Genomic DNA, 22,476 nt, shown 5'->3' with positions numbered 1-22,476 from the left:
GCAGCGTCTCGTATTTCAAAGCGGAACTCAAGTTGACTTTGAGCGGAGTGTGTTTCCACACGAACAGATAATCGCGTTTGTCAGCGTTACGTAGCGGAGATGGCAGCCCTCCGAACGGTGAGTTCATTGAGTCGTCTGTGTGCTGTTTGTTATCTGTTTATATTGACTGTCTGGGTAAATGATTCACTCAAATAAGCGATAAGTCGGTTTGTAATGACAGAGAAAGATAAGAAGAGCTTATCACAAGCTGTTTTACACCGATGTGTCTGTCCCGCCAGCACCGAGGGTGGCAAAACAATACAGCATGGGAAGGTCATTAAACCAAACTCCGTGCTGGAATCTGTAAACTAAAATTGTCTTGCTTATCAGCTGAAAATAACACCTCGTAAAACACGACTCAAGATCTTCTGCAGGTCTTTAAGGCTCGATAACCATTTCGGCTGACATCCAATCACCAATATAGTCCTTATTCCATCACCTTCCTCTCATTAATGTTACCTAATGTTATAACGTGTCAACGCATTCCGATGTTTTTGTGTATGTACAAAGGCCAGCCAGTTAGTTGATTGGTAGATTATTAGGGTGCCGAATTGAGAAGTATATCATACTGATGCTTGAGAAGACATTCGTGTGTTTCTATGTAGCGTGTAAGCGCCGCTGTAAGTAAGTTGTCTTTGAATTGCATGGTTTTTCAATGGAGTTTGGCGTAGAGGGAAGCACCCATATCTTCAGGTGGCTGAAAATGCTAAATATGCCAAACTCAAGTGTGCATGTATGTTATTACCTCGTTATGACCTTACATGGAGATTAGCATTTGTAATTAATCAAGTTATTTAGGTTGCTGCCAGCTCAGTTTAATACTAACTAGCTTTTTCTCACTGAATTTGACTTTAATTCCAAACTTTGGGTCCAAATGAACCAGAACATATCAAATTTCATGCAGCAGAGTTGCAATATTATATTCTATATGTACACACAGACACATACATAATCATGATTGCAATAAAGGCCAAACTTGCATCATCCATTCAAGAAAGTGCACACGTGGGATCCTGCAGCAGAATAATGATGCAGCTTTTTAAAGGTTTCACTAAAGCATCAATTATGCTTGACATGTGGCTGCTTTTATGCCACAAAACATACGAGAGGCTGAATAAAATCCAGTCAAATTCAGCACCGCATTGGGAATTGTAAACTGATTGCAAAAGAACCACCATTGCAGATTAAAAGATTGTTATTGGGTCACCAGAAGCACAGCCTGATTCACAAGCTTTTAACTGCCAGGACAATTCGACAAAGTTTCACTGTCTGGCTGTAATTTTGCAGCCTCTTGTCACCCTCAGAGGATCCTAGCACAGAAGTTTCTCACCTTGCATTCCTCATATTGCAGAGCAGCCTGCACACGTGTCTCATTCTAATTTTACAGCACAGCACTCGGCACAGGCTGTCTCCTCCAGGCATGTGTTACTAGCTTCATACTGTGAACTGCAGGCAAAGTGATTGATGCTGAGTCACACACCCACAAACACACAGACATGTGTCCCTGTGTATTCCCAAGGCTGGATGAATTGTTTTCACCTGGAAAGAGGATATATCTTATGCAGTATTTGTCATGTTTCATTTGCAGGCACTCCATGGACGACTTCTTCAGACACTCCCCTTTTCCTTTGGCTCACTGCGGTTCGCCAGCTCCTTTAAGGTAATGAGGAAAATATGAACCTGTTCTTTCTCCCCAGGTGAGGCCTGCAGCATCATCTCCATCCTGCCTGATCTGCAGTCTGGCCTGCATGTACATGTCTGGTTGTCTGTCTCAGAGAGGAGTGTGTTTATAGATCATTACAGGAAGAAAAAAGCGACATTTGTCTCTCCAATTCCCACTTGTTGTCTAGAATTTAAAGTTTTCTTTCCCCCTCTGTCTCTCGCTCATTGTCTGCCTATTGTAATTGTTTAATTCAGATTAATTGCACTTACTTGTGCCTAATTGACCACATGTGACAGCAGCTCGAATGGCTCTGTGTAACGCAACTAATTGTCCCTTTAAAGCATGCCACGCCAATAACGATGATTTAAAAACAATCACTGTATCCGTCAACTGCTCTGCTCCTGCTCCGGCTTGCTTGTCCATCTCTATCTCAGGCAGCAGATCTCGTCATCGAACGCAACACAGCATGCAAGCCCAAGCCCGACCCCTCCACCTTGGTGTTCGGAAAGCAGTTCTCCGACCACATGTTGACCATCACCTGGTCGGAGAAGGAAGGCTGGGAGGCTCCTCAGATCAAACCTTTCCAGAACCTGTCGCTGCATCCTGCCAGCTCGGCCCTGCACTACTCCATAGAGGTGAGGAGAGAGCTCTGCCGACACACAGCGTCATTTCTGATGTTTTGTGCAGCACCTCCAACAATAGCAATAAGAATCAAGAATTTCACACAAAACTGCAAATGGCTGATAATTCTTGCAGATGCATTACTACTAAAAGTGTATCTGCCTATCTTCATAATTATGTACTTAACAAGGTGGAGGCATCTCTGAAGCATTGTGCAACTGAATAGGTGTGGAAACCTTACAGGGTCTTTCTGATTAGAGATAACGCATTGTGTGGTTCTGTCTTCCCTCCAGCTGTTTGAAGGCATGAAGGCGTTCCGCGGAGTCGACAACCACATCCGTCTGTTCAGACCCATGCTGAACATGGAGAGGATGCATCGAAGCGCCGACAGAAGCAGCCTTCCTGTGAGTCTGTCGGCCTCCAGAAAGCCTCACTGGCAATGTGTAGACAAACAAAATATTCCGGTTTTTGCCCCTATTATGAAAAAAAAAAACAATATCCCTATTGAGCTGTTTACATGGCAAATGAAAATGATACAGTGTAGATGCAGCCGTCCATACTAGGTTTACGAACACAGCCTCTAAGTTCATAATTTTTAACATTGTGATGCGACTCAAGGCCTTCACTAAATCTAACTAAAGGTTTCATAACCAGTTCGGCAGATATCCAGTCAACAAGTTGGACCTAATTTTATAGAAATTCCTTTTTTTAAAGTAGCCTAATGTTAAACATCTTAACACATGTTAGAAGGCAAGTCACTCCGATGATTGGTGGTTAATTAGTGTACCGAATTGTAAAGTATGTCATTCTGGTTTTTGCACGGTCATTACTTTGTTTCTATGCAGCTTGTAAGCGATGCTATAAGTAGGTTTTACTTTAATTGTCTGGTTTTTAAATGGAGTTTGGCGCAGAAGGAAACACCCCATTTCTCCAGGTAACTTAATAAACCTTCGGTGTGTTTCTCCATCCAACCGGTAATGCGAGCTTTTCTTTTGTGCATGTATCTCAACCACAGCCATGTAAACTGTTGGTAAGGCAACGCACAGAGCTGATTGTAAACAGGCAAACTGCAGTTAAAAAACGCCAAACAAGACGCTTGTTCTGAATGGGCTGAATGTCCAAAGAATGCTCCTGAAACCTGAATAATATCAGCTTAATCAGAAAATGCTACATTTGGGGAAAAAGCCTAATTGTATCAGCAATCAGACACTACGGACATGATCAAACAGGGAGTCTGCGGAGAGGGCTGTGGCAAAAAGAAGGTGAACTTAGCTCAACTTTTGCTGCAGAGCAATGAAACGCTATCTGTTAATCGAATGCGTGCAAGCCAACATTCCTCATAGGATACTTGTAGAAATAAAAGATTAACTGCACGTCCTGGATCATATGTCATTGTGTCACATTGCATCAACGGAGGATGGTTTTTGGTCTGAACGCTCTCTTAAACTCAGAAAAGCCAGACTAATAGGATTGTATTGATGCATTGCCAACAAAATCACCCTGGCAGAAACCTGCTGATTTGGGCCTGGCTCTGCTGTCCTGCAGTGCAACGTAACTGGGCAAAAGGCATGGCACTGGCCAATCATATTCATGCAGGTGCACATCACTTGGAGCAGCTGTAATGAACTTCTCAAAGTTGTAGGATCCAGGCTCCATCCACAGTTTCATGTCTAAAATAAGCCTTCAAACTGGACTTCCTGGTTTATATTTTGTCTTCTGTACCCTGTAGCATCATGTCCAGACCAGCACAGCCCCTCGTTGTCATGACATAGTGCCACAGTTGGTCTGAATGTGAGCGCTGAGGTATTCAGGGCGAGACAGTTTAGGTTGCAGACTGCCGCTCTGAAGCTGTTGACCCTGCGCGATGTTAGGTAACTGCTTGGCAACGTGCCCAGTTTTGGCTTACCACCCAGACAACACCGTTCTCATGCAAGAGTTAATTCTTCGTCAGGCGTTCAGGGCACAATGGAAACTATGAGGAGCGTACGTCACATGATGGACCTCTGCCATCTGGTCTTAACCCATTTTCTGCTGTGTGTGTATTATTGAATATTTACTGGCTTATTATTATTTTTTGCTTGTGCTACATTTTAGCATGTCAGAGATAAACCTTCCAATAAAAAAACTTTCTTCTCTCAAAACATACACAGGCAAACAATCCTCTTTAGAGTTGGCTTTAAGTCTTCCTTGAGTCACTAAATATTTAATTATATCAATTGTTTTAGATCAGAGTCTTCGGTGTGTCATGAATATTACAGAGACAAGACACAAGACACCCAAAAATCACAAACATAAATAATTTTAAAAAAACACCGGTAACTTCATATCTGTTTCGTTTTAATAAAAACTATATCCAACAGTATTTCTTCAGTAGTAAAGAGAGTGAAGAAAGCAGAGCACTGAAGAGCGACAAGTCAACAGCTAATGTCCTCGTCTTTTCCCCTTGTAGTTGTTTGATAAAGGTGAACTGCTGGAGTGCATCAGGAAGCTGGTGGAGGTTGATCAGGAGTGGGTTCCCTACTCCCTGGACGCCAGCCTCTACCTCAGACCCACCTTCATAGGAATTGAGGTGAGCTTTGGCATCAACACACACGCTGCTGAAACAGATTCCATTCATACTGTAGTTTAACACCTGAGTTAAGTGATTAAAGTCAGCTGGTGTTAAATGTAGTTGGATACAATCCTGCATACTCTAATTACTGTTGCACTAACCGAGTCTTCTCCTCTTCGTCACCCTCCTCAAGCCGTCTCTCGGCGTGTCTCGACCAGGAAAAGCTATGATCTTTGTCATCGTCGGCCCAGTGGGACCTTACTTTGCCACGGGGTCCTTCAACCCTGTTTCTCTGCTGGCCGACCCTTCATTCGTCAGGGCTTGGCAAGGAGGAGTTGGGGCCTATAAGATGGGAGGGTGAGTTTGCTATCTTTCCTCTGTTATCTATTTAAGTACATTTCAGGCACAGTTTAGCCCTGATTCACCCCTTCTGACAATTAGAGGAGAAATCTGTTCTGGGACCTTGGATGGTACCTCTGACTCGCCCAGGTTATCTGATAATGTGAGTAGTTTACAGATCTAATTTCAATCCTCCTGAACTGTTCGCAGACTGAACCGGGCCATCCTGATAAATGCAACGTTTGATATTTAGGAGCTGGTTGCCCTGTTACAAATGAATCATGGGTGACAAAACTGGAACAGCAGTTCAAAATTTGAGAAAAATAAGAAAACATACAAAAGTAATGTTACGGCACCATGAACACATCAGTAAAATTCTGTAGCAGTAGTGTGCCGTTTATAACACTGTCCCGGCTGAGTTCAGTTCCTAAAGCGCTTTACACTGCAGCTGTTTTTATTCAGCAGTGGATCTGGACAAAGAGCAACTATTTGGATTTCCACTTTGCTGATGAAGCTTGGAAAGGCAGCCAGAGAGCCGGCCGGTGTCGGCGTCAAATCAGTGTCAAAAAAAGAGACAGACATTTTGTCTCGTCATAGCAAGAAACGTACAGATTATTAATGTAGTCATTCACGACTTTAACAATACAGAATGTCATGTAAACCGACTATTAGATTACTGAGAGCTTGCAAAGTCCATTGGTGTTCACTGACAGACTGGTTCTGCTCATCAAACACAGGTGGATTCATGGAAAAGAGCCAACATTATGGTCATTTAAAGTGCTTTTCCTGCTATGACGAGTCAAAGTATCTGCTGTGCCAAAGACTCATTGAGCTGTGTTTCACCCTGTGCTACAGGCCAAAATAAGAGAAGGAATGAGGTAAGACGACTGCAGAACACACTGACTCCAGTTGTGTGATACCGTCAGTGCTCCTGTAGTCTCCACACAGCCTCTAATCACAGGCCTGCTTCTCTAAAGCGACACCTGCTCAGCTCCAGAGCGGTTACATAACGCCACTGAACAACCCAGTCAACTCACTAAGCCAACACAATCCGCGGCCCTCCCATCAAACCGCGCGGATACACTTCAACTATCAAGCCAGATTAGGCAGCAGCAGCAGTTGCGGGACTGACGATGGATCATTCGGGGGAGTCGCTCTGTGTGTAACTGCTGTGTAATCATTTTTATTTAATGTGTGTTTGGGTGTGTGTGTGTGAAAGACTCACACAAAACTGTCTGAATATAAAGTCTCTTTTCCTTTTTTTCATCCCCAAACACTAGTTCTATTAAAGGAGCTTCTAGTTTGTCTGAGCCCACACTTTTTTGACTCAGTGTCAGCATAAACACATAACAATCCTACAGTATAGGGATCCCTTAGATTAGCTTTTGTTTTGTTTATTTATTTATTGTGCGCAAGAGACATACTCAATGAGACATTTTACAGTTGAAAAATCTACTTAACAGCGCTCCCTGGTGGGCAAATGATGTAATGGTGACGCTGTTTCTAAATGACCTCAGACCAGGTTTTGCATTTCTATTCTGCACCGTCTTGTGGTCATCGGCCGACATATATAGATACACAGATACATCTGAAAGGATCGGACGATATTTGATGAAGGGCAAAATTCTGATATCCCGATATTTTCCAACTCAGTTTGGCCAATTACCGATATATGCGCTTTTTTCCCCCCACCTTATTGCAAAGAACATCGACTCTCTCCTTGTGTTAATAATAATAATTTTACCTCGTCTTATCATGATACACATTCACTGGGCAAAAGTAAAAACTACTTTGTCAACAGTTTGCGTCACATGCGCATAATGTAAGCCTCATCAGCCAGCCATTTTAAAGCCTTTATCAAATGATACTTAAATTATCGTGCATCTGTTATCTGCAAAAAAAAAATCAATTGCTATATCAGCCTCTTAAATCAATATTTGAGACGTAAGCTACTTTTGTGATTTTTAAAACTTTAATGCAATCACCAGAAGTAAAAAGCTAACGTTAGGCTACTGACGTTTTGTTTGATGTAGAACAAAAATGGAAAATCTAACCACAGAACTTATTTTAGGTATCAAAACCCATTCAAAATACCCTTTGACTTCCATACAAGGGAACCAGTAGTGCAAAAATGCAAACTTACTTCCGGGTTTTAGGACTCTTTCCTGTGTCACTCTCTATCATCCTGTATAAGGAATCCTCTAAATGTATTTTAAAGACGATAAGCACTAAGTGTGGGTCGTTTTTCTCTGCCACCCTAGTGGCTAAAGATCGATTAGTCCAGCTTATACATTGTGACACACAAAAAAGAGCTGAACAAATTTGCACAGTTAAGTATGACTTATCACTTGAGTCTTAACTGTCAACGACATTGTTTTTTTAAGCTCACAAGGATATCATGTTTTCACATTTCACGGTAGTGCTGCATATTTCTCAGGATGTTCTTGAATTTCTTGGCAGGTGTTTAAGACTTCTGTATTAAAATGACTGAATGAACCTGACATCTGTTCCTCTCCCGTTTGTCCCTTTGCCCTTGCAGCCGCTCTCTTAACACTCATATCTCTGCCTGTCTGTGGTTTATTTTAAATCCCTCCAGTAACTACGGTCCTACGATAGCGGTGCAGAACGAGGCGGTGAAGCGTGGCTGTCAGCAGGTCCTGTGGCTGTACGGAGAGAAGGAGGAGATCACCGAGGTCGGCACCATGAACCTCTTCATCTACTGGACCAATGAGAAAGGAGGTCAGGCTCAGAGTTTCCCTTTATAGGTTCTTTGTAAAAGGCTGAAATATTAAAATGAATTGAAAATATTTAACGGTTATGTGATGTGTCTGTCTGCAGAAAAAGAGTTGGTGACCCCTCCTCTGGATGGCATTATTCTCCCAGGAGTCACCAGACAGTCTCTGCTGGACCTGGCCAGAGACTGGGTAAGACAACCAGAGAGGAGACCACACACAGTTCATGCAATTATATTACTTTTATCTGGTCTTATTTGATTGTTTCACTAAACCTCCTAAAACACCAAACACCTCTAAAAATCATCCTCATCAAACAGTAAAAATCTCTCTCAGGTTTAACTGCTCACAGCTCATTGATTAGTTGAATATACCAGTGAGTGGGTCACGAGCCAGAAAGGTTGGCAGCCACCGCAGGAGATGATTAATTCATTGCTTCCTGTGTCTCTGTCAGGGTGAGTTTAAGGTGACGGAGCGCTCAGTCGTCATGCCGGAGCTGTTGAAGGCTCTCGATGCTGGCAGGATCCTGGAGGTGTTTGGAGCAGGGACTGCCTGTGTCGTCTGTCCTGTCGGCAGTCTGCTCTACAAAGGAGAGGTACGATCTCACCTTTTTCTCACCTGTTTTTCTCAATGATTTCTGGTTAATTAAGTGTGTATGTAAACACACTGATTGTAAATTATTGTGGGTCGTTGACTAAAATGTCTCTCACAGACGCACCAGATCCCGACTATGCAGAATGGTCCAGACCTGGCAAAGAGGTTCCACAAAGAGCTTACTGATATTCAGGTAAGTGCACTAAAGGTCAGAGAGGCAACAAAGGGGAACTTTTATATCCAGAAATCGTCACTAAACTGTTTTTTTAAAAAAGCATTCTTAAACCTGTGGCATTGTTTGTTTTCTTTAAAAGCAGAATTGTCAACGTTCACTAAAACCTTTATTTCTCAACCGCTGGACCAGATAGAAACTTGAAATAAAAACCATTTAAGAGCTGAAGACTTAAGCTTTGCTCTGAAGTTTATTAACAAATTACAATGCATTTCTTCGTTCAGTGCATTTTTTTAAACATATTTAAATTTCTAGTTTCTAATCAGTTTACAACTTATACAAAACAGAGAAATACAGCAAATCCTCACATTAAAGAACTTGTAACTTTAGAATATTTGGCCTTTTCACTATTTTTGCTCGCTAGATGACTGGAAATGTTCAAAAATCCTGCAAATGCAACAAAATGCACAATATAGACCTAATGCAACAATGTACTATCATTTGTTGCTGCTCTAGGTCCAAATTTAAAGGATAAGTTCACCCAAAAATGAATATACAGCCACAATACAGTTTTTGGGTGAACTGCAGTTGATTTTTTTATTTTTTTTTTAAACTACACATAATGCAGCTTTAACTTTTGCATTCACAAAAAAGCAACAATTATAACATTTTCTGCTTGTTAATCTTTTTCCTTCTCGCTCTTCTTTCCTTGCCTCACCCAGTACGGACGCAAACCAAGTGACTGGGCACCTCTGGTCGTTTAAACGGCCATATTGCACACGCCAGTCGCATCAACAGTTAGTCACATTATTCCACTTTGGACGACCAGCAGCTCCCCCCTCCCCCCCTTGCTCTCTCTCAAACTCACTAATGCACTCCTGCTTACTTAACCAACCGAGGAGACGGACGCCTCTCTCTGTCGGTCTTCTCAGGCACCTTTTACAGATGTTCCTGACTGTGTGGACTCTCATAGGAATACGGATGGTGGTTGGAATGTAACAGCTCGCTTTGGAAAGCAATATTAACAACAATATGCAATGTTTTGTCTCGAGATGACCCTCAATCTCCAGTCAGCTGTCATTGGAAGGTAAAAAAAAACAAAACAAGCAAGATAATCAAAACATAAAGATGAGATCTGCCTGGGTGAATTTGCTTAAAGGCTGCACTCTATCAAGTGTTTGTCTTTCGATTCACTTCCTTGTGAGGACAGTGCTTATACCCAGTTAATAGCACAAACATTAATTTTCATTAACTCTGCATTGTCGCACTAACAAAGAAGGCACAAACTGACATATTTCAGACATAGGAGGTAAAGTACAATAGTAAAGCAGCTACATATCACCTCTAGGACTTAACAGTAGACATTCAGCCTCTTGGCACCACGCCTTCTGTAAGTGCTGTTTCTAATCAGTAATGCATTAATATGGGTTTACACAACAGGAAAAAAAAACTATATTAACAATAACCTGTACTACTTGCAAAACCTGTGTTGTTTTCCCTGAAACCTTTTTAACTGTTACATGTGACCCGTAAACGCGTCGTAGGAGACGTTTTGTTACTGTCGTGTACATAATGATCCGAGAGAGTACTGCCGTAGTCTTTAATGGGGCCACGTCACTTTGACACACCAGAGTTTGCACTGACCTTGTTTTAATGTCAGGTTCGTGTCTGAGTGTGACTCAGCTTTTAAGAGAGGAGACGAAGAGTTGGTTTTATGTTCTGTTGGTTTTTGTTTGTTTGTTTGAATGCACAAAACAAAACTAGAGATTGAGATTTTTTTTAAAAAAGGCGAGTTTGAAGTGAATTTCAGCACGCACACATGGAAGGTCGACAGCAGGCCTAAGAGATGTACTGTTGATGCCGGCAGTTACTCCTGCACTAGCTTGTGTGTTATCATTATGAAACCAGCGTATAGTAACAAATAGATTGTGCTGTCACTTTAGAAGTTTTTAAATGACTTTTTCCCCTTGTTTCGATTTAGGCCAACTGTCTTCCAAAGTTCTTGACTGTGTCACCAGTGTTTTCCTTTGAATGTACTGTATTTTTACACACATACTATACACCTGTCCCTCTCTCTGTCTAAGTGCCTGACCTCAGTCTGTTAGCTTGTTCTTCTGTGGATCTTCAGCTGCTGTTTTGTTCTTCCAGATTGTGCACTAGGGGATACATAGCTGGATTGTTTTAGTAATGTCGGTATAGTTTTTTTAATGTGCTGTTACTTTTACTGTTACTCTGTTTATGTTTTTACAATAAACCTGATTTGAGTTCAGCCTCGTTTTGTACCTCGTGTTTTGCTTTTGATGCTCTTTTGATTTAAATCAGTTGGATTTTCTGTCTGTTTATTTATAGCGAACACTTACCACAAAATGCACTTAGACTTTTGCAGTTGAATGTAGGAATTTTACCTCAAATGAATATTTATTATTTGCTTTTTTGCTAGTTATGTTAGCAGTTACTCTAAAACCACTCTCTAAAATATGAAGCTACAGCCATCAGCCAGTTAGCTTAGCACAAAGACTGGAAACAAAGGGAAACTGCCAACCTGGCTTTGTTCAAAAGTTAAAATCCACCTACCAGCACCTCTAAAACTCACACAATATATATACTGTATATATATGTGGTAAGTTTAATGGAAAAGGTTCACCCAAAAATGGAAATTCAATCATTATCTTGAGTAGATGATTCTTTAATGTATTTTACAGGGTTTTGTGCCGATGGACAGTTTTTTTTCCCCCAGGGTGCCAGAGTCATGACCTGCGCTCCTCTGCCTCAGATTGGCTACTTCTTGTTGCCTTTGTTAGGATAACAAGTAGAGTACGCTACTAGCTGGTAGCTTTATAGTGTATTGAACAGACAGATGTTAGTTCAGGTGAGTGAAAAAGATCTCATGTAGCTAACTGTTCACCAGAAGTAAACAAGCTATTTCCCAAAATGCTTAACTATTCCAAAGAATATATCTTTTTACCATTCTTTAAAAAAGAAAAACTTGTTTGTATCGTTTCACCAATTTTATTGTACTGAGTGAAAATGGACAGTTAAGGTCATTTACATTTTAATACAATAAAACTGGATTGCCAAGGACTAACATGATGAAAGTACAGAATAATGGGATAACCGCATCATTTTTATGACACTGTATTTTAATGTCATTTATACTTTTAAGTCACTCAACAGAAAACACCCGGCTAATACTTCATTCATCCGTGATTAAAGCGGTTGTAAGTTTTATAATTCTCAGAAGTACTAACAATCGTGACAGCCACCAAAGATTTATTTTAGAAAGTGATGAATATGAGACTAAAACAGATTGTGGCCAGGTGGATCCTGTTTTAACAACTTGCACACGATCTCAACCCGGACATGAGAGGTTTTTTGGTTGAGGGATAAATATATGGCCTACTCCTCCTCCTCTTCTTCGTCGTCGTCATCGTCGTCCTCCTCTTCTTCCTCATCCTCCTCCTCCTCCTCTGGGGAAATGGCCTTAAACAGGGCAGAGATCTCCTGACCCAGCGGGTTATAGAGGATGACTTCGATTTCTCCGCCACCATTGGTGCTTTTCTGGAAGTGGATTTCCAGCAGGTCCTGCAGGTTGTCTTGCTCCATGACGTCAGGGATTCCCGTCAGCAGCACAGTCCGAGGACACACCGACATACGAGTCTGGGAAGGACAAACAGGTGACATCAACAAAACATAACAGAGAATCTTCTTTTCTCCTGCCTCGTGTACCACGGCCTCGTGACAAATGCTTACCTCTAGGTTTGTGATATTCCCGTTGATAAAAGGAGTCACTCTCACTTTGTGCTTGGTCTTTTGCAGTTTCACTTCATGGTACTCTGTATCCGTCAAACCTTTGGCAACTGGTGGTAGAAACAGTTTCATCAGCTGGGATTCAGATCAAAACAGAGCCCAGACGATACATTTTGTTGGGGAAAATATGTGCTGAATTTCCTTTTAAAATAATTGCCATTTATATTTTATCTTCTCGATCAGCTGTCTCCAATGCTGTCTCTCTTTAATGAATAACAATCAGTGTAATGATATTCCATAATAATCTCAGTATTAAATATTAAGAACAGAGCTTGCTCACTGTTTTTCTCCACAAAGGTGAGGACCACCGTCCAAGAGTCAGGCATAATTTCACATTTATCCACTTCTCCGCCTCCGTTTTTCTTCTTGGAGAAGTGGATCTCCAGCTGGTCCGTCAGGCGCTCAGAATCCATCTTGGGCAGGTTGGAGATCAATATGCGCCGAGGACAAACCTCAGAGGATATCTGCAGCACAGATGGGAACAGATCATTCGCAGGAAACTAATACTGATTCTAATCAGACTCAATGAGGGGAGAAAACTTTGGCTCAGTCTGTCTTGTTGTTGTACCTCCACGCCCCTGGGCATCATCAACTGAACTGGCCTGGCCTCCACATTGATTCTGCACTCTGATCCCAGATCTACCTGGTGCTTCGTCATGTCCAGGATCTTCTTGGCCACTGATAACAGAGGAAAAACATTTCCAATTCAGAATTTTTACTACGGCCTTGCATCCATAAAACCCATGTCTTTATTTGTTTGTTTGTTTGTTTGTTTGAGAGTTATTTTCTTGTTCAAGTAGCTTTCAGGGACCATTTTATACAAGCAAACTGGTATTAACATAAAGGCAATTGCCAAACTACAATTTTTAACCAACATGCACATCAACAACAACCACAAATATGATTGATAGAGGCCCAAAGTTCATTAATGCTGCCCCCTAATGGCTTAATCTGGCCATGCAGGCAGCACTACATTCACACATGTATTATCTGTTTCTGCTTATCAGGATATATGTTCATCTCTCTATTGCAGTAATATTACCTGTCCACTTACGCTTTCAAATTATAACCTAAATAACATTATGACATGTAACCATAGCTGATTTTTTTATTTATCAGCTATTTTATTTGTACATAACTGTGGGTACATGTAGATTAACTGTATAGTTACTCCATTAGACCATTAGTTACGCTGTTAGTGTTGTCCCTACTCAGCTTCTAGTTGAGATTTTAGTTATTTCTTAGTTTTCATTATTATATTTTCTTATCTACTCCCTTGTGATTTTGTGATCATGTGTCTTCTGAAAAATTACTGTACACGTTGGTGCAATGTCACCAATACTGACCTTACTGAGGGTCACCATCACATACAGTTTCATCATCAATGTCATTAGAAAATTCAGGAATTTCATTTTTAGTTACAATAATTCAGTACTGATCCTGATCCATAATATTGTCTCATTATCACTTTATGGCAGGTTTTGGATTGGTGCTCAGTATCTGCAAGCTCCTCGAGGTTTGGTATCAGAATCAGTGCTGGGAGAATATAAAAAACAGACTTGTGCAAGCAGTATTTTTACCTAACCCTTTTTTTTAAATATATAAAAGTGCTCCAATATACTGTATTATGGATAAATTTACTAATACATGTTGCAGCTATAAATTTGGACGCGTAGCTTGATAGAAACACTACACAAACAAGGCCAAAACATGTCAAAATGATCACACCATGGATCTCATTTTGGAAATTCTTCTCCTCATACCAAAAACACAGATTCTACCTCGAACAAATGCAGACAGAAAACTTTTTATGTTTGTGGCGAGTTAATGCGTATTTTAAGCCTAAACACATTATTTTCCTAACTTTAAATCTAACCAAATCATAAACACTTTGTGTTGTCACAACATGAAGTACAAAACTGAACCGAAAGAAACAGAGAAACGTACGTGATAACTTATCCGCGGTTTGCAGAAACGTACATTGCCGTCATTTATTCTGATGATTAGGTAGTGGTGCCAGCTTGCTGATAAACTCACCTAATTCTTCCTCAAATGTAATCAGAGCTGTCCCACCAATCATCGGATAAACTATCTGTGGTTCCATGTCAAATACTGGTGAGTTGGCTCGCCCACCTGTCGCCCCTTTAAAGACAACGGTCCTCTCTGGTACAGAGGCGAACACCTTAAATCAAAAGGAGGTACAGGTTTACTGAACGAGTTGTGAATGAGTAGACGGCAGTGAGCTGAATGAGATAAACATACGTCAGTCTGCTGTCTCAAATTGTCAATCTCGTGGTCTTCCTCCATCACGGCTTCCTTCACTTCCTCGATCTTCTTGACCAGGTCGGCCTCATCCTGCATGAGCGCGTTCAGCTTCGCCTACAAGACAGAAAAACTTTAGGTGTCATCACAGCCTTTTTATTGTACTTTACTGCATTTTTATTGAATATGTCTGTCTTTTGGTTTTAACACCAATCATTTTAATCGTTAACCACTTATTATCAACAGTACTTGAGTAAATGTACTCAGTTACATTCCACCACTGCTGCACACTGAAGCTCTAACATCAAAGTGAGGAAACAATATTAAAAAAAAAAACACTCGTAGACACCTTTTGCCTTTCAAGCTGTTCTTCGTAGTGGCACTTGTCCTTTTCCAGATTCTTGGTCAGTTTCTTGGTGCGCTGCCTGAAATCCTTTGCCAGCTTCTGCCGGTCGTCTCTGCTGGCAGTCAGGTCATTCTGCTCCTGGAGCAGCTGGTCATACTTTTTCTGTCGACACACGCAAGTAGTGTTTACTAAATTTTCTTTTCACATTTCCTCAAATCCAGCCTGAATATACACAGCCAAGATGCTACATTTGTTAAGACTGACGCAATACATCAAATGGAAATAATCCGAAGTTTCTCTGTAATTCAAGATGACAATTTTGGCATCTTTCCTAAACTAACTATGTAAACTTAAATAAAATTCAGCAAGCTCTTTTTGGTTTGTCCCCCAATATGAGTTTACAACGCTGGACTGAGCAGCCAATCTGACAGGGTTAAAGAAGGTAAACCGTTCATATTCAAGAATTTTCATAGTTTTCTTAAAACCATTTTACTACTGATGTCTTCCACATTACATCTTTATACATAAATGTCTACATTTTGTAATAACGGGCCATCTTATATTTACGTACATTTCATATTTTTTAATATTATACTGTATAGGGGTTTCACGGTATACTAATATTGAAGATAACTGCGATATTAAAAAAATGTAATCTTGATATTGTGTTTATAAACATATGATAATGGCTGTGTAGATCTTTTGTTAAAGTGGCACTATGTAGTTTTAGAGAGGAAATTCAAACTCAGAATTTTAATATTTACAATATTAATATAATAATATAAACTTAGAAATATTTACTTTTTCCATAACTGAATAAAAAAGCTGTTCTCAGAGGAAAATAAAGTCCCCAGAACACTGTTTGAAGCTATAAAGTTGGCAGGGTCCGCCACATATAAACAAAGTAAAACAGTATGAAATAGTGTTGTCCTTTAAGATCAGTTTGTTTATTCAGTCATGACAGCAAAGAGTGTTTGTTTCATTTGTTAAGACATAAGAAATCAGTCAATGGAGATCTAAAACTACATAGTCGACCTTTAATTAGTTCTTTTTAGTACTATAATATACTGTAAGCCACAGTACACCAGTCTCTTATAAGTCATGACTTTCACAGCACCTTGTAGAGAGCGATCGAAGCCAAGACTCCCTCCAAGTTGTTCTCGGCTGGCGTCACCACCAGAGAGAAATCCTAAAACACAAACACACAGAAATGTCTCTGAGGCTGGTGGAGGATAAATAAACACCTCAACACATATTCTTTTTGTGAATGTTTATGAACCATGGAGATCCAGGCTATATAATGCAGAGAAAGCTTTGAGTTAAATTATCATTTTTATGATGATGTTAGTTAGCCTGTCACAATAATTACTTTATCGACTTATTGTAGGCTTATTGTACATGACTTACTGACTTATCAATAGACGTACATGACCTTGATCACTTGACTTATTTTGGTTGTGTTGTTTTATCTTATTAATGCACTACTTATTTAGGATATTTCAATATTTAGTTCACAAGCCAATCGCAATGTCTAAATATTGTGAAGAAGTAAATGCTAATTGCTCTTTGAGAGGGTGTACTTGCATTATTATGCTATTATATTATCATTATACTAGAGGCATAAATGGTCTTAAAATGACAATAATATTTATCTCAATTATTTGTGGGACAATATATCGTCCAACATCAGTAGTTATTGGGACAGGCCTACATGTTAGTCAAGTTAAAAGTGAAAGTAGTACTTCAGTTATATATATATATATTTGAATTTTTTTTTAAAAATGATCCAACAATGTTTTAACCCACAGAGAAAATGTGCAAACAGCAATTGAACAGATACAGTTTATAATGTAAATACATGTGATATTTTTAACAACATAATGAAAAACAACATGACAACAGGAAGAAGTAAAATGACGTCTCACCTCTTCTGAAGACATAGTGAAAGCAATCTGAAATAGTTCACAAGATATTAAAGCTTTAGCACGATGTCAACCAACGTCAGTGTATTACATGTGCTCATTAAGATGTGGCTAACAAAGATTATTAAACTATTAACTTATATATCGATAGATACACAACAGGCCCGTCGTCTCAGCAACTCTTCAAATCTTTAATGACGTCTCAAAAACTTTAAATAAGCCATATTCAGTAAGAGTTATGGCAGCTGAAAGCTCTCATGTGACACCCACACGAACGATTAAGTAGCGTGTTTAACTGAATTTCGCATTTCCTCTTTTTTGTCAAAAGACAGATGGGTTAGCACTCACCTCCTCTCGATGATCTGCACTGTAATCACATTTATTCTTTCAGTTTCTTTTTCCCAGCCAACCTGAACGTATCAGTCCTCCCCAACAGAGGGCGCTGAACCTACAACTCTCGCGAGATTTCAGCAAAACTCCCAGCAGGGGTTGTGGAGTCAATTCTGGCCGGTCCTTTAAATGTTTTACGTAATATAGTACAGAAAGCTTACTGAAATGTCCACGTTATTTGTCTGGGAGACCGTTTGGTTAAAAGAGAGCTTGTTTACTAAAAAAATAACTGTTCATGTTTTTCTAAAAAGGTGTTTGTCCCATTAAACAAAATCAATTTCATGTCAATACATTTTATTAAAGACTTCACAGAAAGAGAAAACCTGTCTACCAGGTGTGATTTAACAGTTCGACTTTATGTGATAATATATCCTCCAAGAAAGATCATTTTAAATTGAGCAGTTCCATCTTCGTCTCGTCAACTTCTGGTTTTGAATATCAACAAGTAGAAACCAGATAAATAATACATTTTGTTTGTTTAGCGCTTTTCATGAGACTCAAATACAGTTCACCACAACCCATTTTTTGTACCAGGCTGGAGAACTTGGCAGCGATCTTTACAATACTTTCCACACACACACACAACCCCATTTGTTGGCTGCCATAAAATTTATTTGGTTTTATTTATGTGGCACCTTTTCCTCCAACACTATTCAAAAATATAGAAAAATGTCAATAAAGAGTCAACAGTCAAAATCCATTTTTAAACATTTATTTGTGAAACTGGGTGAAGTTAGAATCTGAGCTTCTGGAAGAACCACTTGTTCTTGCCCGTCTTGTACCTGGAACCAGAAAAAACAAACATTTAGCACATTTGTTCTGATAACGTGACCATGCTTAACATCAACTTATCTAAATTAGTATCTCACCATCTATATCACACTGCGGAAATTTACTAATTGGCTTTACTAATTGTTTCTGAGAAACAAATGCTGCATTCACTGAAGACATGATTCTACAAGCGAGGTTTTTATCTGTCACCAACAGGATTTAAGGTTCATCACATCAACAGTGTTTGGTGAGGGCCAAATTTTCTGGTTGAGGGACTGAACTGAAGTAGGACCTCTAAAGCTCCAATCACAACACATGGATTTGATATACCAATCATTTCAGTTGTCTCTGACTCATCCTTATTAAAATGTGGACAAAACACTGAAGTCGTGATGTTAAAGAAAAGGAACCCAACAAAACTATATGAACTATACAACAGGGGACTCACCTCTCCTCGAACTTAACCTTGGCCTCCCGCCTGGCTTTGCGCTTGAGAGCAGGGTCCCTGAAGACGTCCTTGTTGACAACAGTTTTGTCCAGAGGAATATCCACAGAGTATCTGAAGGGAGCACACAATGAAAAGGTTTACTGAGAGGAATTCCTTTCTTTATCCCGTTTTACATGAGAAAGTGTCACACACGAGCAGCTTGAAGGTACCTGAACATGAACATTACTTTAGCACTGCTCAGATTGTCATTGGGTGCCCCACCACAAAACCCACCATATGCCTGCACAGCAAATCTGTGCATTTCAGACCATATCTAGTACATTCAGAGGAAGTGAACACGCAGAAGTTTTATGTAGGAATATGGTTATTAGAGTAAATTAGGTTTATTTACATTTTGCCAACAAGTAATGCAAATACAAGTTTAAAAAAAGACAATTCGGTTCTGTAGTAACTTTGAAGATATGTTATATCAGAAATGTGGAAGAGCTCGATTCATTTTCACTATAATAAATTATAAAGTGGATAAATAAGACTAATGACTTTTAAGGCCCTATATTTATAAATCTGAAGTGAAGACATTTTAATTATTAAGGAAACACTTTAACAGGCAACATATTTAAGTCAACTGCCAGTCTTAAATGTCTCACTCATGTAAACATGTTTCAAACCTCTAATTTATTGTGTTTACAAAAAATCATTTATGTTCAACATTGCTTGTGGATAACTTACAGCAGCTGACTTAATACAGATTTACATTTCATTTAAAAAGCGTCAACCAATTTACTTGAAATCACATCTCATTTACCTTGCATACTACCAGCCTAACATCTATCCACTAGGACAATAAAACTGAACTGATTCCTGAACTCGGGCTACAACAAAACCGCTTCCAAAGGTGAATAAGATGACTTTTCTACATGAGTATGCAATACTTTTTAGAGGAAAAACACTTAATTTGAAACCATTAATTATTTAACAGCTGCAGGTAAAATCTTAAATGTAACACTTATTGTCTCAACTTGACATCTCGTAGGAAATTGCTTATACATGCTACAGTGTCTCAGATGTTTAAAATGACCATGTAAATGAAAACTGGTTTGTAAGGTGAGAATTGATGACCATCATAAGTGCGGGCATTTCAGAAGGCTTTGTCATTGCAGGAGAAAAACACTTTCATAGTCATATGGAAAATTCAAAAGTGATGAATGTTGTTCAGGTTTCTATAAAGTGTCTTAAGCTTTGGTTCTTCATTAGTAGTGCACGTAAAAGATACACACTTGGAGTTGGACTGACTTCTCTCCTTATGGATTTATGCGCACCACCTTTAACATTATATATTCTGACGCTACGCTCATCTTTTACACTGATGATTTCAGAGTTTCATGTGCATTCTACCTCTGAAGTGCTTCAGACTGTCAATGACCTATTCCACAAGGCATTTTGTTTTATCGTTGTACTACCACATTAGTTTTATTGGAGAGTAGTAGGGAGCCCTGGATGGGTGGATATTCAGCATTTTCCAATTATCGGTATCTGATTTTTCTGTCAGATTGCTGATAAAATAAATGTAAAAATGCACTACTTTTGCTCTGATGCAAACACAATGTTCCACCCACAACACTATCTGATACACAACACGTCATAATAAATGGCCTACAAAACACTGAATAAATCATAATCTGCAAAGTAACTAAATTTATCAAATAAATGTAGTGGACAGGAAGTGTAAATTATCAGAAAAAGAAAATACCCAAGTCGACAAAATTGTACTTAAGAACAGTACTTGAGTACAATTGTACTTTGTAAATTTTGACATTAATTTTTACTGCAAGTATCTGTCTCCATAATTTCTAATAAACGGTATCGGCCCTGAGAAAGCCATATCAGTCAACTCCTAAAGAATAGGTGCTTTTAGTATGTGACCACCAGCATCAGTAAGAATGTCAAACATTGCCACCGCGAGAGGAAAATCCTATCACAGGAAGTAGGTACCAACACAAGACACTGACCTGGTGGGCATGAGGTGGTTGTAGTTGAACACCTTGACGAAGGCCTTGATCTTGGACCGCTTGGCGATCTTCTTCTTGCCCATGGTGGTGGTCACCTTGCGGGGATAGCGGTCGATGCCTGCGACCAGAGCGTGGCTATAAGGACGGTCGGCTGTGCCATCATCAATGTTCTGCAAAGAGACATTCATACTGGACTGTGATGTCACGTTGATACGAAAACACAGATGTGCTGCATTTACATCATTTTTTACAACTTTTCATAGTTTGACTTAGTTACAGATGAACATTGAAGTGGATAAACTGGCGTATGTCTGCTCTTAGCATGTATATATTAAGGGAGATGTGTCCTTTGTAGACCAATCATCAATTTGTCTCGACAAGCAGCAGATAACATCCACACAGAGCCATGTTTTACCTTCACGATGACAGCTTTGCGTCCGGCGTAGCGTCCAGCTAGGACCATCACCACCTTCCCAGGCTTCATAAACTTGCCCATGTCTGCCACAAAGAAAGTACAGTTATTACCTACGTCAACACAGCAAATTCAATACACCACACGCAACATTATCAACGTGAACCCGCCCAGGTCAAACAATGAAATTAGAGCTAAACTTCTTCAGAGTGTACAGCTCGTTGTTACTGCCTCACCGGTCGGCTAAGTTAGCATTAGCTTCCAGCTAGGGGACGAATTTCAGACACTTTCAACGCCTAGAAACGTCTACTGGGCTGAAACACACGCCGATGATACCTTCACCTTAGAGTTAAACTAAAAAGCTCACTATGCAGCCTGCACATATAAAAAAGGGCCTCTTGCACAGACTGAAAGAGAGCCTGTGTGTCTACATCAAGGAAGCTGCCATGTTGAATTGAGCCCCTACGGAGGCGAGAACGTTGCATTAACTTCTTACTTTCTTCCTTTGTCACACATACAAACACGAAAATAGCACACACATCCGGGCTAAAGGAGTGACTGTCATAGGTGTGAAATGATAAAAACTATTAAATTGGACAGATTTGGGGCGATGGATGAAGATTGTTTCAAGCGAAAATTCACTCACTGATGCTGTTCTACGGCCACCGCTAACAGGAAAGGAAGTTGGGAAGGTTTTTTTCAACTTTGACCCCACCGAGCAACATACGTCACTTCCGGGTATAGTTTTCTGTTTGTAATCGTTTAGTTTATCGCATTTATTTATTTGTTTTGCAATAGAAAAATGCTTCACACATTGCTTGGCTCCTCAATGTTCTTTAAAGTTAAAAAAAAAAATCTTATTACATTATTTTATACTTCTCATAAGTTGGACAGCTCATCTGTTATGTTGTTTTGTATATAGTATATGTTGTATTGCAGCTGTAAGTATTGATATTGTGTTGGAAGAATCCCATATTTTACTAAGAAAAATAGTTAGTATAAGTGGAAATACGTCGACATAAAATTACTCCACCACAAAAAGTGCAGCGTTCAAAATTGTAAGAAAAAGTACGCAAGTATGAGTAGAAAATATGCTTAAAATACAAAAGTACTTTTAATGCAAAATGACCCTCTGGCAGTGTGGTATTATTATATTATTACACAATATAGGCCTACTTTTGGGTAGTTTCTATCCATAACAATGAATCATATTTTATAAACTGACCATATATTTTGAATGTAAAATCTTGATTTTCAAAGTAATTAGTAACTATCAATTCCACACAAATTTTACACATGAAGCAGTTTTCCTTTTGCTGTGAAAGATAATTCCTTTTTTAAGATTTTATGTTTATGGCTTTTGTTAGGAGATATTTATTCATTGTGTTTATTTTCCTC

At 39.5% G+C, this 22,476-nt stretch overlaps 3 protein-coding genes across 3 annotated transcripts; 1 reads left to right on the top strand and 2 right to left on the bottom strand.

The window, feature by feature from the left end:
- Positions 1–32: 32 nt before the first annotated feature.
- bcat2 (branched chain amino-acid transaminase 2, mitochondrial) lies at positions 33–9,557 on the top strand. Its single transcript, XM_073493931.1, has 11 exons — positions 33–117; positions 1,628–1,699; positions 2,137–2,337; positions 2,617–2,727; positions 4,773–4,892; positions 5,068–5,231; positions 7,810–7,952; positions 8,052–8,137; positions 8,400–8,540; positions 8,658–8,732; positions 9,434–9,557. The coding sequence occupies exons 1-11, from the start codon at positions 100–102 to the stop codon at positions 9,473–9,475; spliced, it is 1,173 nt and encodes a 390-aa protein (XP_073350032.1). The 5' UTR covers positions 33–99; the 3' UTR covers positions 9,476–9,557.
- A 2,273-nt stretch (positions 9,558–11,830) lies between these two features.
- On the bottom strand, positions 11,831–17,430 carry ifi35 (interferon-induced protein 35). Its single transcript, XM_073495141.1, has 10 exons — positions 17,397–17,430; positions 17,052–17,078; positions 16,244–16,315; positions 15,130–15,288; positions 14,781–14,897; positions 14,556–14,700; positions 13,087–13,196; positions 12,799–12,982; positions 12,462–12,568; positions 11,831–12,368 (listed from the first exon to the last, which is right to left on the bottom strand). The coding sequence occupies exons 2-10, from the start codon at positions 17,064–17,066 to the stop codon at positions 12,108–12,110; spliced, it is 1,170 nt and encodes a 389-aa protein (XP_073351242.1). The 5' UTR covers positions 17,067–17,078; positions 17,397–17,430; the 3' UTR covers positions 11,831–12,107.
- Positions 17,431–18,134: 704 nt separating this feature from the next.
- rpl27 (ribosomal protein L27) lies at positions 18,135–21,758 on the bottom strand. Its single transcript, XM_073494038.1, has 5 exons — positions 21,725–21,758; positions 21,082–21,164; positions 20,667–20,836; positions 18,658–18,768; positions 18,135–18,220 (listed from the first exon to the last, which is right to left on the bottom strand). Exons 2-5 carry the CDS (start codon positions 21,160–21,162, stop codon positions 18,172–18,174), a joined length of 411 nt encoding a protein of 136 aa, XP_073350139.1. The 5' UTR covers positions 21,163–21,164; positions 21,725–21,758; the 3' UTR covers positions 18,135–18,171.
- Between the last annotated feature and the right edge of the window lie 718 nt (positions 21,759–22,476).

The sequence above is a fragment of the Pagrus major genome, chromosome 23 (genome assembly GCF_040436345.1).
Source record: "Pagrus major chromosome 23, Pma_NU_1.0".
In the NCBI taxonomy this organism is placed as follows: Eukaryota; Metazoa; Chordata; class Actinopteri; order Spariformes; family Sparidae; genus Pagrus; species Pagrus major.
This window is presented reverse-complemented; position numbering and strand designations above follow the sequence as displayed.

Bases quoted from the DNA above. Each gene is read 5' to 3' on its own strand.
- rpl27 (XM_073494038.1), bottom strand. From the start codon at position 21,162: ATGGGCAAGTTTATGAAGCCTGGGAAGGTGGTGATGGTCCTAGCTGGA. The intron at 20,837-21,081 runs GTAAAACATGGC...GTCTCTTTGCAG, and splicing joins GCAAAGCTGTCATCGTGAAG to AACATTGATGATGGCACAGC. The intron at 18,221-18,657 runs GTGAGTCCCCTG...TTCTGGTTCCAG, and splicing joins AAGGTTAAGTTCGAGGAGAG to GTACAAGACGGGCAAGAACA.
- bcat2 (XM_073493931.1), top strand. The intron at 2,728-4,772 runs GTGAGTCTGTCG...TTCCCCTTGTAG, and splicing joins CCGACAGAAGCAGCCTTCCT to TTGTTTGATAAAGGTGAACT. The intron at 8,138-8,399 runs GTAAGACAACCA...TGTCTCTGTCAG, and splicing joins TGGACCTGGCCAGAGACTGG to GGTGAGTTTAAGGTGACGGA.
- ifi35 (XM_073495141.1), bottom strand. The intron at 14,701-14,780 runs GTATGTTTATCT...TTTTGATTTAAG, and splicing joins ATTTGAGACAGCAGACTGAC to GTGTTCGCCTCTGTACCAGA. The intron at 12,369-12,461 runs GTAAGCATTTGT...TGTCCTTCCCAG, and splicing joins GGAATATCACAAACCTAGAG to ACTCGTATGTCGGTGTGTCC.